This window comes from Syngnathus acus, chromosome 13 (assembly GCF_901709675.1).
Source record: "Syngnathus acus chromosome 13, fSynAcu1.2, whole genome shotgun sequence".
In the NCBI taxonomy this organism is placed as follows: domain Eukaryota; kingdom Metazoa; phylum Chordata; class Actinopteri; order Syngnathiformes; family Syngnathidae; genus Syngnathus; species Syngnathus acus.
The window spans coordinates 12,222,020-12,238,917 of NC_051098.1; the positions used below are offsets into that span (position 1 = coordinate 12,222,020).

General features: G+C 42.8%; 5 protein-coding genes across 16 annotated transcripts in view; 3 read left to right on the forward strand and 2 right to left on the reverse strand.

The window, feature by feature from the left end:
• dock10 (dedicator of cytokinesis 10) overlaps nt 1-2,105 on the forward strand; it is a 36,451-nt gene extending 34,346 nt beyond the window's left edge. For 7 of the 9 annotated variants that reach the window (XM_037267796.1, XM_037267793.1, XM_037267800.1 and 4 more), the window contains 6 exons: nt 4-214; nt 339-529; nt 605-705; nt 777-915; nt 1,024-1,096; nt 1,497-2,105. In XM_037267796.1, coding sequence (XP_037123691.1) covers nt 4-214; nt 339-529; nt 605-705; nt 777-915; nt 1,024-1,096; nt 1,497-1,552 — 771 coding nt within the window. In that variant the 3' untranslated portion in view covers nt 1,553-2,105. The remainder of the gene's footprint in view (nt 1-3; nt 215-338; nt 530-604; nt 706-776; nt 916-1,023; nt 1,097-1,496) is intronic. The other 2 variants (XM_037267797.1, XM_037267799.1) reach the window with 1 other exon arrangement.
• A 105-nt stretch (nt 2,106-2,210) lies between these two features.
• LOC119132485 lies at nt 2,211-4,595 on the forward strand. 2 transcript variants are annotated; one of them, XM_037267812.1, is made up of 3 exons: nt 2,211-3,350; nt 3,429-3,651; nt 3,953-4,595. In XM_037267812.1, exons 1-3 carry the CDS (start codon nt 3,032-3,034, stop codon nt 4,077-4,079), a joined length of 669 nt encoding a protein of 222 aa, XP_037123707.1. In that variant the 5' UTR covers nt 2,211-3,031; the 3' UTR covers nt 4,080-4,595. The 2 variants fall into 2 exon arrangements, with proteins under 2 accessions (XP_037123707.1, XP_037123706.1); XM_037267811.1 differs by having other exon boundaries at nt 2,211-3,651.
• Nucleotides 4,596-4,743: 148 nt separating this feature from the next.
• Nucleotides 4,744-7,648, reverse strand: cep57 (centrosomal protein 57). Its single transcript, XM_037267808.1, has 11 exons — nt 7,384-7,648; nt 7,023-7,185; nt 6,694-6,876; nt 6,508-6,629; nt 6,295-6,423; nt 6,022-6,099; nt 5,876-5,956; nt 5,746-5,814; nt 5,445-5,680; nt 5,221-5,365; nt 4,744-5,146 (listed from the first exon to the last, which is right to left on the reverse strand). The coding sequence occupies exons 1-11, from the start codon at nt 7,432-7,434 to the stop codon at nt 5,015-5,017; spliced, it is 1,389 nt and encodes a 462-aa protein (XP_037123703.1). The 5' UTR covers nt 7,435-7,648; the 3' UTR covers nt 4,744-5,014.
• Nucleotides 7,649-7,734: 86 nt separating this feature from the next.
• mre11a (MRE11 homolog A, double strand break repair nuclease) lies at nt 7,735-13,659 on the forward strand. Of its 2 annotated transcripts, none has more exons than XM_037267804.1 (20): nt 7,735-7,862; nt 8,187-8,263; nt 8,426-8,558; nt 8,659-8,819; nt 8,894-8,981; nt 9,186-9,327; nt 9,402-9,516; nt 9,600-9,785; nt 9,858-10,029; nt 10,121-10,201; nt 10,268-10,397; nt 10,472-10,572; nt 10,668-10,838; nt 10,917-10,976; nt 11,043-11,196; nt 11,644-11,730; nt 11,799-11,863; nt 11,949-12,007; nt 12,145-12,244; nt 12,358-13,659. In XM_037267804.1, exons 2-20 carry the CDS (start codon nt 8,244-8,246, stop codon nt 12,397-12,399), a joined length of 2,067 nt encoding a protein of 688 aa, XP_037123699.1. In that variant the 5' UTR covers nt 7,735-7,862; nt 8,187-8,243; the 3' UTR covers nt 12,400-13,659. The 2 variants fall into 2 exon arrangements, with proteins under 2 accessions (XP_037123699.1, XP_037123698.1); XM_037267803.1 differs by having other exon boundaries at nt 7,764-7,862; nt 8,201-8,263; nt 11,641-11,730.
• The window catches only part of tmprss4a (transmembrane serine protease 4a), an 8,108-nt gene continuing 4,265 nt past the window's right edge, over nt 13,056-16,898 (reverse strand). For both annotated transcript variants that reach the window (XM_037267810.1, XM_037267809.1), the window contains exons 6-13: nt 16,524-16,643; nt 15,991-16,034; nt 15,414-15,576; nt 15,162-15,328; nt 14,873-14,968; nt 14,651-14,793; nt 14,425-14,577; nt 13,056-14,339 (exon numbers count right to left, since the gene is read on the reverse strand). In XM_037267810.1, the coding sequence (XP_037123705.1) occupies nt 14,328-14,339; nt 14,425-14,577; nt 14,651-14,793; nt 14,873-14,968; nt 15,162-15,328; nt 15,414-15,576; nt 15,991-16,034; nt 16,524-16,643 (898 nt within the window). In that variant the 3' untranslated portion in view covers nt 13,056-14,327. The remainder of the gene's footprint in view (nt 14,340-14,424; nt 14,578-14,650; nt 14,794-14,872; nt 14,969-15,161; nt 15,329-15,413; nt 15,577-15,990; nt 16,035-16,523; nt 16,644-16,898) is intronic.

The following is a 16,898-nucleotide window of genomic DNA, read 5'->3' on the forward strand; positions in this document are numbered from 1 at the left end:
TAGGTCAACCCCAAAGACCTGGATCCAAAGTTCGCGTACATCCAGGTGACGTACGTGCTGCCTTACTTTGACGAGAAGGAACAGCAGGACAAAAGGACGGACTTTGAGAGGCATCACAACATCAACCGCTTTGTTTTTGAAACGCCTTTCACGCTCTCTGGGAAGAAGCACGGCGACGTGGAGGAGCAGTGCAAGAGGCGCACCATTTTAACGAGTCAGCATTTTCTCCGTTTGGTGTACCAAATATAATATAACACAATCCTTTTAATCAAACCAAGCTAACGACGCTAATGCAAAAAACATCGTTTGACATTTCGCTTCTCTGCCTTTTTACTCAGCGAGTTCCAGTTTCCCGTACTTGAAAAAGCGCATCCAGGTGGTGGAGCAGCAAAGCACGGAGATGAACCCCATCGAAGTGGCCATCGACGAAATGTCCCGCAAAGTCTCCGAGCTCAACCAGCTGTGCAACATGGAAGAGGTGGACATGATCCGACTGCAGCTCAAACTGCAGGGGAGCGTCAGTGCCAAAGTGCGTCTTCGAAAGCTTGCATGTTTTGGACTTGATGATTTGCCTCGTCATCTTTATTTATTTATTTAAATCCAGGTCAACGCGGGGCCGATGGCTTATGCCAGGGCCTTTTTAGAGGAGAAGAATGCCAAGAAGTATCCAGATAACCAGGTGAAACTACTGAAGGAGATTTTCAGGTAGGACAGATCTCAGTGATAAACGACAAGATGGCCGGTGTTTTAAAAAAAGAAAATTGACGTGCATGCAGGCAGTTTGCCGAAGCGTGCGGCCAGGCGTTGGATGTGAACGAGCGTCTGATCAAGGAAGACCAACTCGAGTACCAGGAGGAGATGAGAGCTCACTACAGGGACATGCTGAGCGAACTGTGCGCCATCATGAACGAACAGGTTTGTTGTTTTGAACTTTGCGGATGTTCCAGGCATCTTCTCATCCCTCATATCATCTGCCATCATGGTTATCATCGCTGTCCTTTTTTTTCCCCCCCAACTTTGCAGCTGCAAAAACGTGTTCTCGCCTCCAGCGCCAACTCTCTCTCTAACAGCTCTCTTTCCACTCTGTCTAAGACCGGTATGTCATCGCTCTCATTTTCGCTCATTTGCCATCGTAAACATTCGCTGGCATCTCAACATGTGTTGAAATGTTTTACCCGATGGAACTTTTGGAGAAAACATTGTGCGGGAACTGCTGTCTCAATTATCCATCGTTCATTCAATCATCGCTAACCTCGCCCACCAAGCCCTGAACTTGCTAGCATGCTAACAAAATAGCAACAGCCCTGAACCTTTTTTTTTTTTTAGCATGCTAGCAAAATAGCAAGGTCTTTCATTTCAAACACAATCATGCTCCAAAAGTTCCTCTGTGACATTTCCAGGAACGACAGTCCAAATAAAAGTTCCTGGAACTTTAGCGGGCAATACACAAGTCAATCCAGCGTTCCAACTCTCCCGTTATTATTCTTTCCGTCCAGATTCCTCACTCAAGGCAGCCAGGAACGGAGCGCCACAGCGGCTTCTGAACGGCTGATCGGGAATCCATGCTCCCTTTTGGTTCTTTGTGAGGGCAGCAATTGATAGTAGAAGAAGAAAAGGAAGAAGAAGTGTGTAGAGACTGTGCTCGTGCTAGTCTGTTGTCCTGTCGTTGAACGTCGCATTAGCTGATGCATCGGTAGGTTCTGTTTATTTTTGGTTCTCCAGAGACGGCCCTGAAAAACTGGCAAGCAAAAAAAAAAAAAGTTACTTAAACACACGCACACACATGCGCCTTCTCTCCACAGCCTTGCCCTTTATTTTCAGTGACCTTACCGAGCCGTAGGTGCATTCAGCTTCTCTTTGTGTTCTATTTTTGATGTTTTAAGAAGAAAATTTGAATTGCCCCCGGCCCCCAAAAATAAGAAAATATTTGAAGCTAATGCGAAGAAACCAAATGTGTTATTTTCTCAAGCGTGTCAAGAGCTGAATGCCCGTCCGCTCGGTGTTTGAATGTAGAGCAGCTCCACAGTGCTAATTTGTATCCTCGCTAACATTTCCCCCCCAAAAAATCAGCACGCCCATTTTCAAGTCGAACCGGGAAAAAAAAAGAAAACAGAGTTATGTTTTGTAACATTTTTAAATGCATTGTTACTGTTATTATTTCCTGTTTTGAATTGTATATAAGAAATATTAATATTTAAAACATTTGAAATGTTCCCTTTTTTTAAATAAAATATACATATAAATATTTGTTTAGCTGACTTCACAAAAAAAGATAAAAACTAAAATTTTATGTATAACATTTAAATAAAATTTTGTTAATGTTCAAGAGCTAGCATTGAGTGATTACTTGTTTGGATAGACTCTTCTGAATTATGATAAGCCTTATAGAAAATGGATGAATTTTTTAATTGTTGCGATCCAAATGATGAGAAGGGAAACTTTCACTGAAAGGCAAGTGACACAAAATATATTGGCTTGACTAGAGTGAAGTACTGTCCTGCATCCAAGTGATCAGGTGTCAATGTTTTGCAGGTCATGGTCGCACCGTAGAGTGCTTTGTTAATTTTTAATGTTATGACAGTTCTACTTTCCAGAGTCTGACACATTTTCATCACTTCATTTGGCGATTTTGCACAATCAGCTGATTTCAGTTCGAGTCTTTTCTGTACCAGCTTTGGTGTGCTTGGACTGTGGATGGCTCAGGTTGCTTCAGAACAGGTAATGCTATCCAGAAGTGACCCCCATCCATGGAATTGCTGTTTGATACTGGACTGCATAAATCATTTTTGTAAATTACACCTAAAGAGATAGCAAATGGCCCCTGTGTTGCGTTCAGAACCACAAAGCGAATTCAGGTCCCCCCGTGCCGTGCAAAGTCCCCTGTGTAGTTTTCCAGAAACTGGACCCGGGTGCTGATGAATAAAACATCCTCCCCAAGGGCGACGGGCAGATCTGTTCCCCTGTAGATGGATCAGCTGTATAGGCACCATGTAGTCACAGCCAAGATCCACACTGAGATTGTACAGGCAGCATGTTAAACGCCGGGCAGCACCACGAGGTCCTGGGGCACGACCCGCACCAAGAACCCGCCGCGCTCTTTGGGAAGCCCTGGTTCTGGCAGCGCAGCAGCGGCGCCATGGAGGGAACCCGCACCTTGGCCCGTGTCATCATGGAGATGCGGGAGGAGATCAGGAAGTTAGAGCAGAACCGAGTGCTGACAAAGGACCAGGAACAAGACCAGGAGCAGACACAGGAAGGGGTTTTAGAGGAAGAGCATGAAAACCCAAGTGGGAATCTCAGGAGAAATGCATCTGCTCCCATTCTAAAGCGACAATTTAAGGAATGTGAAGGTAGCTATCATCATTTAAAAAAAAATTATATATACTTTCAACCCATCACTGCTATCTTGCATGTCTTTTCCCCCTCAGAAAATGTCATGACAGTTCGAAGGTATTCCAGGAGCTCAAGCACACCTGGGATGACACAGACCAAGGGTATAGTGGACCCCTGGGAACGACTGAGCCACTTTGGATGGGGGCGTCTACAGGAGGAGGTCCGGGGAGGAAATGGCAACCCGGATCACTCTGTCAGCAGTGACGTGGCCTCAGCGAAAAACAGGACATCCCTTCAGGAATGTGTGCAAAAGACTAGGTGAGCAAGCATGTGTAATGGACACTTCATTAGGTACGGCTGCACATTGATGAACTGAGCTGAATTCAGAATTTTTATCACAAAAATAACAAGATGGTCAGTGGGATGCAATGTGCAGCAATGATTTTGCCCAAAAATGGACAATATATTTTGTAAAAACTAGGCCAAGCTTGAAACGCTTCCTGTTTTTATGCTGCCATCTAGTGGTTGAAAGCTGAATTATAATAAAAAAAACATTGCAATCAAAATCAGGTTCTAAAAATGTGACACCCCTGTTCCTCTTCTTTGTCCCCCCCGGCAGAGCCAAAGTGAAAACAGTCACATTTCTTCTACCAGTGGACGACATCTACACCAGCAAACCAGTACTGTCCAAGCCTCAGGAGCCCACAACCACCAAGCTGACCCCCATAACTGATACCGAGTCGTGAGAGGAACAAAAGTGGCCACTTGCATGAAGACGATTGTAGGAACTCTAAATGAGGTCACAGTCTTTTTTTTTTTTTCTTCTAAGTCACCTTAAATTGCTTTGGGTGTTCACGAATCGATTTGATCACAGCGGTGCAACATAAGTAATCGGCGTCCAGTTACACACCGATGTTGAGACATTTGCACACATGATCACATGTGCTGTGGTCAAGTGTTTTGGAACCTCACAGGAGACTGACCCATTTTTTCTTACAGGCACTTTAAGTCTATGACCGATGTATTATTCATTCACTCTTTTAAATTGAAATGAGAGGGGCTCACGTGTGGCACCTGCGGGACACAACATTAAGTACACTTGCACAATAGTGGTGCTTTGTTTTTTTTTTGTACAATTTTGAAGACTATCACAGCTAAAAGCCCAAATTGACAAATTTAAGAAAATAGAATATTATATAGGAAACAATCCAAATAATTACTCATAAATTAATATATGTAGGTTTTTAAATTGACCTATGAAATACATTTTCACTAATGCACCTAAAATGCAGTAATTCTAAATTATGTAATACCTGTAAAAAAAAAAAGTTAAATCCCCACTCTCAAATATATGTCTTTTTATTTAAGAAGTCAAAGCTAAAAAAAAAAAAAAAAATCATCAATCAACACAAGGAATGGTTTTACAACACAAGGCAGACTTGTCGGCACCATTTTTTTGTTATAGATTGTGGAATGTACTGCATTGAAGTGCAGAAAAAAACAGTTGAGGTAAATGCTTTAATGGTTATAAAAAGTCTCCACACCCCTGTTCGGTCTCGAGTCTGTAAACCCTTTTATAATCCACAGCTGAGTTGTAGCAAACATTGAGCCAAAGTGACAAGAGGGATTTGTTAAGATGCACTTTAAAATGGATTTGGGTTCATTTGTAGTATTCATTTCTCTATGTTAAAGATGTCTGCAGAGCTTTCATATCCTTGAGCAGCCTGAGAGTGTGCTTGCTATTTTCTCCTGGTTTGACTGCGCTCACTCTGGTTGGATTCTTCCGGCACGCCTCCTTTTTTAATTTCCTCATCTATAGACATCACATGTAAATGTTATGAAATAAACGAATGTCTTGGGCTAACACGTTTTTGCGCGTGTGCCTACCTGAATTTTGTGCCTGTAGATTTTACTAATCTGTTCTCCTTTGCGTTCCATTTTGAGGAGCAAGGTCTCCTGCTCGCGCTGTAGCTGTCTTCGCTCCTGCAGAGAACGACTGCGCTCCAGCTCGCGCATCAGCTCGTCTTGCTCTCTGGAAAAAAAAAAAAGGGGGGAAAGAAATCTGTGCTTTTTCCTTTTTTAAACAATTAAACAAAAAACAATGCACGCACAAGCTCATCATTCTGAGCTCCTCCTGCAGCGCCTGTAGAAGTTCCGACAGCTCCCCACTGGCGGAGGAGGCGGAGCCAGAGGAACCGTCCGAATGGCGCCGGTTTGTCCGACCCGAGCGGACGGCGTTGTTGTTTCTGGCGAGGACGCGGCTGTTGCACAGGTGAGGCTGGTGGCGCTTCAGGAGAGACAAAACCGACTGCACGTTGGCTCGGACCGAGTGGCTGCCGCTTACCGACTGCAACGATTCAAGTCCGTGTTAAAAAGAGGACAGGAAGTGGAGAAGTACAAGATGGTAGCTACCGTGCCGGTCACAAAAGGTACATCGTTGAGGTTCAGTTTGTAGTGAGGTTCCCAGTGGGAAGACTTATTCTAAAAAAAAATAATAAATATGGTTAGTCTAGAAACTAGTAGTTTCCTATGTCCAACATACCTTTAAAATTGACTTCCTGTCTTCGGGATGCGGCGAAGTCGACTGCAGCAGGATTCTGTTGACCTCCAAACCCGACTGCAGCTGAGGAACAGATGACAAGCGTGAAGAAGCCCATGCAGGTGAGCATGTTAAAATTACTGGTTTACCTGGTTTGCTTTATCCTGGACCAACTTTCTCTGGTGCTCCTCTTCCTGCAGTTTCTGCTCCAACTCTTGAATCTTCACCTGAGATGACGTCATAATTTTTTTAAATTTGAGAACCATTTATTGAGACTTCCTGTTTTGATGTAATGTCATCAAAACGGGCAGGAGTAATTCTTAATAAAGTCCCACTTGTTGTCTGCGGGCTCCCTCTAGTGGTAGACAAAAGAATCACTCCCCAAGTATTTGCTTGTACTAAATCGTTTCTTTCCTCCATACCTCAGCTTGGGCCTGAGTGCGTGTCAGTCTGAGATATTCCTGCTCCAGTCTTAATATTTTCTGCAGCTGGACACGCTCAGACTCCGTTGTGGTTTGTTCGTGCGTGGACCTCGGCGCATTTATGGTCACCTGAACACAAAATTAGGAAATCAGTAACTTGAACCACAAATGTTGTATGAACGTATATCAAGATTTTGAATTGATTTTACTAACCTGCTGTTTTAAAAGGCTCTTCTTCTCTCCCTGGGCGTTGTGCAACATCTTCCTCATGTGATCCAGCTGACGCTCCAGATTCAGACAGCGAGACTCTGCAGCCGCAAGTTGGGTGACTAACGCTGCACGAACAACGCAACAGTTAATATTACCATAAGGTGCCTTTGGTTTCGTCATCACGCTCACCTTGGTTACAGTTGGACTGATTATTCGTCACTCTCCCCATGACCGTTTGGCTAGTTGAGGTCCTCAGACTCATCCTAGTGGTGTGTGGACGCGGTGTTTCTCTCCTTACGAGTTCGTCTCGTTTGCTCTCCAGCTCCAACTTCCGGATCTTTTCCTGGAGATGCCTCAATGCCGACAAGATGGCTGTGCAGACACAAGGGGAGGGTCCGGAGGGCAGATGTCAATGCAGCCAAGCAGTGTGGCATCATGTTGCAGTAACCATGGAGCTCTGAAACACACTCTGGTGCACCAATGCATGCAGAAATGATGTGCATAAAATGACAAATAACCTGCACTGTTGGTCTCAGGATAGCCTTTGCTGGGTGATGGAGGTCGATGGGGTACATGAACGTCACTTGGTGGGTTGATGAAAGGCCGGGGCGCGGGGTATTCCTGATAAGACGGCAATGGCTGGCAGTCACTCGCAGCTCCATGAAGAACTGGATGCAACCTCTGCAATCATGTTAATATCAGAACTGTATTAACACCAATATAAAGGATAATGCTACATAACACCGTCGTCACAATAGGAGCAATGCAACATTAAAAATATATATATTGTAAATCCCTGCATTATCCGTCTTAAGCTGTAAAAACATCAACGACAAGCAGGATTGTGACTTAAGATCGTTTTGAGCACGTTTAAGATACCTCTCGCGCGGACTTTCCAGCAACAGCAGATGTTGTTGACACATTCGCCATGAAGTGCAGTCGTTCCAAGAAGCACAAAAAGTCACAAAGTGGTAAGGATATTTAAAAAACTAAATCAACAGCTGTACCCCGATGTTAACTCATCTTGTAGAACAAGAACAAAAACAAAAAGGCATTTGTGCTCAGTTAACCGTGGTTTCTAAAAGGGTGTGAGTGTTCTACCACTACGCGTAACCCGTGAGATGTGTCGTTGCGGACAAATTTCCATGCGCGTTTCAACGGTTTGTCTCTGTACTTAAATCGAACACACATATTTACTTACAGGAAGTGTAGTTTTCGCTAAACGGATATTGCGTATTTCATGCAGACGATACTTTAAAATAAAACTACAATACCCACAACCACGAAGAATGAAGGCGTGGGTTAGCTAGACTTGCCGGGAGTTTCACAGCATGTTTTGGGTCTTCTAAAAGTGCTTGGTGAGTGATTTTAATTACTTTGTGAATGTTTATTGCATTTACACCATACAAGCACGTTTATCTAACAGCGAACACTTTAAAGTTGAAGATGTTCAGTTATAAATGTAAACATAAAGCTAGTGCTAGCAATTAGAATCGTCCTCGTATTAAAGCTAGAACAGCACCTGTATAATCGATGGAAGGCTAATAACGGAGCTGTGCTTTTGCTAAAGACATTTCTTTAGTTAACTCTGATGGAGTTGCTTTCCATGAAACTAAATAGATAGATGGATAGGTAGATGGACGCTGAAATCCAAAAGTATTTTCATTTAATTCTGGTTTTATTGTGCTTTATACAGCAAGGATTTCAATCTCGTGTGAGCAGATCATTTTGTCAGTGTCATGTCTTCAGACAACGCCTTGTAAGTTCAATAAAAATATTTTTCTTTATAAATGTCAGTAAAATCTTTTGTACTGTAATTGTGCTTGTCCTTTGTTAGAATAATGTTGCATCTCCTAATGGATCGTGTTTATATATAGCCTATGTGCACATCCAGGACTTGACTGAGTGTTTATCTCTCTAGGGATGATGAGGACACCTTTAAGATCCTGATTGCTACCGATATTCACCTCGGATACCTGGAAAAAGACGCCGTCCGCGGCGGCGACTCCTACACCGCATTCGACGAGATCCTGAAATGTGCCAAGACAAATCAAGTAACACTCGCCTATTAATTATACTGTCTAAGAGGTATTCGTTTGCCTCCATGTTTTCACATAGAAAATAATTGAAATACAGAACCTTGTTTGCTTCCAGGTGGATTTCATCCTACTTGGAGGTGATTTGTTCCATGAAAACAAGCCGACGCGCCGATGCCTCCACACGTGTATCACTATGCTGAGAAAATACTGCATGGGAGACACGCCCATACACTTCAACATACTCAGTGACCAGACGGTTAATTTCAACACTACACAGTAAGTCCATTGGCATGTTTCCTTCCACGTCCTGTTCAATGCACACCATGTGATGTTTTCCTCTGTGTATTCAGGTTCCCCTGGGTTAATTATCAGGATGAAAATCTAAATATCTCCATTCCCGTGTTTAGCATTCATGGTAACCACGACGACCCGACCGGGGTGAGTCTCTTCTGTTACAGTTTGCAATAGCGGCAACACATTTTTTTTTAATCTATATGGTTTGACAAAGGAAGTCGTTCCCCTCACTTCAATGTAGTTCATACGTTGGCGCCAAAGCATTGCTTTTACAGCAGATATGGCAGGAATCACTGGACTCACAAGATTCGCATGTTTGTTGTCTAATGTGGTGGTGTTCTCTTGAAGGCTGAAGGTTTGTGTGCGTTGGATCTGCTGAGTGCGTCCGGGCTCGTGAACCACTTCGGTCACTCTCAGTCGGTGGAGAAAATTGAGATCAGCCCCATCCTTTTGCAGAAAGGCAACAGCAAGCTGGCTTTATATGGTCTTGGTACGTGTGTCGTTCCCAACTTATGTTAAAGTCTTGATGCGTTGTGTTAATGTATGCGTGGTGCGTTTTTGTAGGCTCCATCCCAGATGAGCGTCTGTACAGGATGTTTGTAAATAATCAGGTGACAATGTTGCGTCCCAAAGAAGACCAGGACGAGTGGTTTAACCTGTTTGCTATTCACCAGAACAGGTATGGAACGACTTCATTTGCTACACTTTGACAATTACCACTCTAATAAATTGTTGCCCATCATTTTATGCCTATGTGTCCAGGAGTAAGCACGGCCCCACAAACTACATCCCTGAACAGTTCCTGGATGAATTCCTCGACTTGGTGGTGTGGGGTCACGAGCACGAGTGTCTGATCGCGCCGAGCAGAAACGAACAGCAGCTCTTCTACGTAACGCAGCCCGGCAGCTCCGTAGCCACCTCGCTGTCTCCTGGCGAGGCGACCAAGAAGTAACAAAATCATACTTTCATGCAAGCTATTGTCAAAGGCTGTAGCGGCCATATCACTCTTCTTATGTGTAGACACATAGGCTTGCTGAGGGTCAAAGGGCGTAAAATGAACCTGCAGAAGATCCCGCTGAAGACGGTGCGCCAGTTCTTAATCCAAGATGTGGTGCTCTCAGATTACCAGGATGTGTTCACGTCGGATACGCCCAATGTCATAAAGAAGGTGGAGAGCCTTTGCCACGCCAAGGTAGCGACGATTCACAGCCCCATAATGTGCCGAGATCATAAATTCTTTATGTGCTACAAATAATGTTTTGTTATCTGCGCCTGCATTGCAGGTCAACGAGTTGCTCGAAGAAGCCGAGAGGGAGCGACTGGGATGCCCGCTCACCCCCGAGAAACCGCTCATCCGCCTCAGGGTTAGCTCAAGCCGCTCCCAAAAAACTGGCATCCACTCCTCTCTCATATATGAACCTTCTCCTCAGGTGGACTACACCGGCGGATTTGAGACCTTCAACACGTCCCGCTTCAGTCAGAAATACGTGGACCGCGTGGCTAACCCCAAAGACCTCATTCACTTTCTGCGATGTAGAGTGAAAAAGGAGGAAGTCAAAGGTTAAATTGGATACTGTACACAGCAGCAGCGGGGTCCGCCATTTCATTAAATGCCCTGCATGTGTTCTCCTTAGATGAATTCAATGTCGACTACAGCAAGGTACTAAAAACGACTGCGGTTGAGGGGCTGAGAGTGGAGGACCTGGTGAAGCAGTACTTTGAAGCTACTGAGAAGGTGCAATACAAACACACAAAATAAAATGGAGTAAAATCAGCACAACTTTTTTCTGCATCATCTTCTTTTTGAATGTTTTCCATGTTACCCCACAGAAGGTGCAACTGTCCCTCCTGTCTGAACACGGCATGGGCAAAGCCATTCAGGAGTTTGTAGACAAAGACGAGAAAGACGCCATCGAGGAGCTGATCACCTACCAGCTGGAGAAGACGCAGCGCCACCTCCAGGGCCGGAGTGTGATCTCAGAGCAAGAGATCGACACCGAGGTCAGCGCTCGGCATTTCAACGAAAAGTGTGTTCGGTGGCAGTAAACCAGCTCATAAGTGTGTTACTGTGTGCTTCAGATCAAGCAACTCAAAGAGTCCAAAAAGTCCACAGCGGAGGAAGAAAATGAAATCAAAGAGGTTTGTAAGCTGATCAATGGCGGCCTTGAGATGTTTACATCCATTGCACTCTCCCGTCACTTTTAGGCGATTAACAGAGCCAAAGCTCACCGCTTGGAGCGTGGAGAGACCTCACTGGACATCAACATGTCAGACCCGCTTAGCGACGTGGATTCCGACCAGGATGTCGCACCTGCCAGAGGAAGAGGACGAGGGGCCAGAGGGCGGGGACGAGGGAGAGGTGAGTCCTCAGCTGATGATGCACAGGTTTACTCTAACATTTATTTCCGTTTTTCACAATATGGTGAAGCCATGGCTCTTGGGAAAGTAGTAATTGATCTTAAGGAAGATAAAATCAACAGGCAGAGAATTTAGGAAACAGTATCTTTTTAAATCTAGCTTTATTTGAGTTTGTTGAGTCATACTCCTCCTAGACATTAGGGGACGCTTGTCTTATGCACACCAGCCCTGTTATTTTCTTGAGGTTTCTAAAATATTTGTCTCTATTTGAATAAGATGCTCTGTATTCAAAATGTTGAATAGTTTGAAGTAGTCTGCCTTTTTTTTTTCATAAACTTTACAAAGCTACATAATAAAAAGGACTTGTCACAAAGAAGAAAGCAACAATAGAAGATTACAAAAAGTTGTATCGAATATTTTTGATTTGAAATCATCTGTCACCCAGCAGGTGCTAAAGCCTCTGAGCCAAAATCCTCCACACGAGGAGCTTCCAAGAAAACCTCGATGACGAGCCAGAGCAGAAGCATCATGCAAGGTGGGCGAGATTGTGTGTTAGCGTTACATAGCATTCAAGTTTGACCTCCACTTTGTCCTTTTGTTCAACATTTCAAGCACCGTCCCAAAGACCTTCTCGGAACACATCGACCGCATCTTATGCAGAAAATGATGTAAGGCAGACACTCCAGTCATAGTTCACATCTTGGTTTTTTTTTTGTTTTTTTTAATATCATCTCTCCTTTTCCACTTTTTCAGCTAACCATTGATGACTCAGATGACGAGGTACCTGTAATGAAAGCTCGGCCGTCCTCCAGGTATTTTTGTTTTTCTTGACAAATCAGTTTATCAGTTTTCTTTTTTTATCTGCACCATGCTTTGCCCTCGCCTCCTATTCCAAACATGCCATTTTAAACGGTTGGTTCAAATCAGCGTCTCTTCTTAATCACCTCAGAACCACGCCGTCATCATCGTCGTCATCGTTCATGCGTCAGGGCTCTCAGAGTCAAAGTCAGACGTCCAAAGGAGTGACTTTTGATGACAGTGACGATGAGGTAAACCAGTGCTACGTTTCGTCTTCTACACATTTCATAACCAGATAACCTTTGCTTTTGTTATTTTCCCACGCTCAGCTGTTTATCTTTTGTTTTTTTTCCCCTTAATCCAGGATGATCCCTTTAAAGGCCCTGCCCAGCGTGCAAGGAGATAATTCTAGCTGCTTCCCACATGCTGTAAAAAAAAAAAAAAGGTCTTGTTCTTAATGTTGTTTGGCTACACACTTAAGTTTAAATGCTGTTATGGATCTACGTATGTTGCTTTAAGAGCCTCTAAGCTGCATGTCAAGGTTTTTCTACCGCTCCAAACAGTAGGATCATTAAGAGTTCTTAATTACATCCGTTTTAATGAATAGATAAAGCCGGATATTAAAAATGTTGCATACAACCTTTGATTTGTAGGTTTTTTTTTTCTTCCAAAAGTCAAAACAGTGGGAGTTAAATTGATCCCCGCAGAGGAAAATGTTCCAGATAAGACTGAAAATTGCAATACACAGTTAAAGATGTTTTCAGGTTTCTACTTGCAGTGTGAAATCTGACCCGCAATGATTGTTTGGCTCCTTTATTGTTCATAGTTTATATAAGAGAACTGCCCTGTTGTCATCGGGTCAGGGTGTGCCAAAGAGAACCAAATAGAACAAAAAATATCCAATTTCGTCTGTTAAGTTATCACTAAAATCTTGATTGTGTAAAGCAGCTCAAAGCATTACTTTTTTTTCCGACATGACATATTTAAAACATAAAATATATATATATTAAAAAAAGTAACCGGTAAGTTATGTACTGAATGAAGTGTTTGGTGAGTGCATTACAATTTTGGCAAGTCTTTATTACTCACATATTTACAAAAACATACAAATAGTAAGATGGGCACAGCAAAATTATCTCTTATGACATCAGTTTTTCATTCGATATTTTACTGCTTATCACATAGCCAGTCTTATTTAATCACCAACTACTTCTACGACTATATTTATTTTATTTTGTATTCCTACAAGTGTTACCATGACTAAACCTTCAACGTGCACAGATATGAAGAAGTGGTTGGGAACAGATTCGGAATATAAAAACCGAGTGAGTTCATGCTTCAGTGAACTTAATTTCAATCTACTTGAATTATTTACCTGGGTGATGTCAAGTAATTCCCATTTTAGACTTAAAGTGCTTGGTTGAATTATTCTACTATATGCTAAAATGACGCAACTGAAGCATTGCCATCAATGATTTCAACCAGTGCATTAATAAAAGACATTAACCTGAATTGTTCCCTATGTGAGACTTGATATCATATCATAGCTAGTGTATGATGTCATCATAGCACATACACAATAAATTGCAAGTCATTAAAGTAAGATAAGGGACATTCCAGGATTGGAGGACACTTGTGTAAGTTTCCCTGAGGGAAGAAAAAAAAACCTAACTAGTAAAAAATGATTCCTAAATAATTCTCTATTGTCATTGCCTTTTGATGACCAACTTGCATGTCAAATTTAACAAATACAAATGTTGTGAATATTATTTTTGGGTATGATTTAGGGAACAGTTTTTGTCAGTCTCTAATTGTTGTAACGTTTTGTTTTAGAACAAATATATTTAAGATTATAGTAATCACCCTGAAATTATTAAAATAGACACAATAAAAACACTTGTAGCCTTCTAGAAGAACAAAAAAAAATTATTAAGTACTCTCTTCATTTTGCTTGTTTTTGGACAATATAATATATATGGTTTGTTACCTGTTTTATTTTTAATTGACAAAAAAAAAAGTCATGGTAGTTTTTTTTTTTTCCAAGTTCTGTTCTTAAATTGTCCACCAATTCTAGAATGGCTCATTAGAATATTCAGTAGGCCTACGTCGAATGCTTGGATGAAATCTATGCAGACATTTATCTAACATAGTTTGTGCAGTTAAGATAATGTCTGCTTGGGATATCCCGTGCAATCCGGTGAATCACACATTCACAACCTGAAATAAGCATCAATGTACGTGCTCCTCATTCCGCATTCATTTGTCTCTCGCCACTTGGAAACCAAATCTTCACTTGCGGTTTTGTCTTGCAGTACCTTGTCGAGTTTAACGTCATCATGGGTTTTTCTGTAAGGTAAAAGAATAATCACCAAATTTGTATATTCAGCTTTTCCAGCAACTATATCACTTTGTGATGAACTGTCTGCTTTACCTCCATGACGCTGTGAATCCAATTGAGCATCTCCTCCACATTGCTGTAGACCCCAGGACGCCTCTCCCTGGCACAGCCGACGCCCCAGCTCACCACCCCGATCAGGTACCATTTAGATGAGGTTAAATGCACCAATGGCCCTCCGCTGTCTCCCTGATGTGATGCAGCGCTCACATTTGAACTCATTCCGTAAAAAAAAAAAATCTGGTTTTCATGCTGTGGTTACCTGACATGCGTCCACTCTCCCCTCCAGAAAGCCAGCACAGATCATCCTATCGGTGATGGCACTTCCGTACACGATGGGGCTGGCACACTTGCTCCTTGCAATGAGAGGGATGCTGGCTTTCTGCAGGACCGGAGAGATGTTCCCTGAAGGCAACGTGAGAGGATGGATTATTATGAGCAATGAGGAACACACGGCTTGTTTATATTTTGTCATGAGAATTACCATTTTCCTCCAGGTAGCCCCAACCGGTTACCACCATGGAGGCCGAGGGAGAAAGGTCGAGGGCTTTTGGAGGAAGACAAACTGGTACGCGGCTCACTGGAAAATGTAAGCTGAAAATTACTTTACACTAATGAAATTGACTAAAATTAATTTCTTTCTGTATTTGGTCAATATTTGATCTGACAGACACTTCATTAGGTACACCTAAACAATTTAATTGTACCCAACTGCTCTAGCATACATGTGCCACTAGAGGGCAGCCATATGAGTAGTTCTAACGATTTCTTACCTCCCACATTGATTGGACTAGCAAGCCTCATGAGCGCTAGATCATAATCATTACGAGCTGGGTCATAATTTCCATTCAGGATGATCCTGTCAACAGAAGAACCTCCCAGAGTCCCCATGTAGGTCTTCCCCGACACCACTTTCCAGCGACTCAGCTCCTTTTTACTGCTGCAGGGCCCACAATGAAAACAAAAGGTGCTGGTGTGACTATGACGACATTGCCAAATGGTCACATGACAGCCAAAGTACTTACCCGGCGAAGCAATGAGCTGCGGTGATCACCCAACGTGTCGACACAAGGGAGCCTCCGCATGTGTGCTGGCCGCCCTGCTGCAGGCTCACCTGCCATGGTGAGTCCTCTATGACAGCATCCGTACCCCCAACGATACGATTCTGAGGGTCCACCTCGCCGCAGTCTGACAAAAAAAAGAGACATATCAACATGACGTGAAATGGACTCATAGTCATATATTATTCCAATCATTCTCCCAATCATTTTTCAGTCAGTAAAATGAAATACCTACAGCGTCATAGTGAGGTGTGCAATGCCCAATCAAATTGTGAACTCTGAACAATCTAATTATGACATTAATTGTGCTCTGTCAGGCCAAACCTGGTTGAACTAGTTTCTTTTCATCAGAACCTTTTGGAGATTCTAATGACGCACAAGATGTGCTCATTCGTGTGTTTGCTAAAGGCTTTGCAGTCAATAGTGGTGTGTATGCTTTGTTGGAGTCAAACCAGTTACACTTTGGAGTCAGCTTGCCCTGCTGTTTCAAAAAAAATCTAGAAGTCATTTCTGTGACTGCTTTTCTAAAAATAGTACCAACCTGAACAGGATAAAGAAAGCACCGCTTGGGATCTGCATGCACTCCTACAGGAGGGATAAAAATGATATCATTCAACCATACAATAAGTCACATTGACCAAAACTGCTTACATCAATCGATCATTGAAGACCATAGACGTCAAGAACGGAACAAAAACTGCAAACAGTTTTTTTGTGCTGAGAATAGAAACTTGTTTGCGTGACAGATCGTGAGGGGGGAAATCCTGAGCGTTAAACGCTAGAAGAGAGAACAACGACAAAAATAAAACTAGAAAATATGGTTCTGGGGCATACCAGGGTAGTATCGGTTCCTGTTTTGGTTTCATGACAGTTTCTAAAGCACTTCGTATTTCAGAAGCACCTTACAGTCTTGGTTGGCATTTTTGCACCCGGTTTTCAGATGCTACTAAACTTTTTATCTTATCAAGGAATTTCAGACAACTTTACACAAACTCTAAGACAGTCGCTAATGGTTTGGAAGAACAAATATTCCGTTGTACCGATGCCTTTTTCATGAAATGTCGATTCACTCACTGGTCAGCTGTCGCTTGGTGAACAGGCGTGTTTCCTGTCCCCGATCTGAGTGCAGTAAACGGTCCAGATTGCAGGTCTGATGGTAACGTGTTGACCGGGACATTGGTGCTGCGAGGTTTACTGCCAACAGAGGAAGGATCCTGGCTTAGAAATCTGCTATGAGGTCAATTTTAAAGGGGAAGTCAACCTAAAACAATTTTTTTTACTCAAAGGTGTTGTATGTGCTCACAGTAGTCTAAACAGTATTTTGATTAATATAGTGTTTGTGGAATATGTGTCACCCATCTCAGAGGCGGCCATTTTGCTACTAGCTGTCGACTGAAAATGACATCACAGTTGCCAGGTCTCAGGTTACAACCAATCACGGCTCATCAG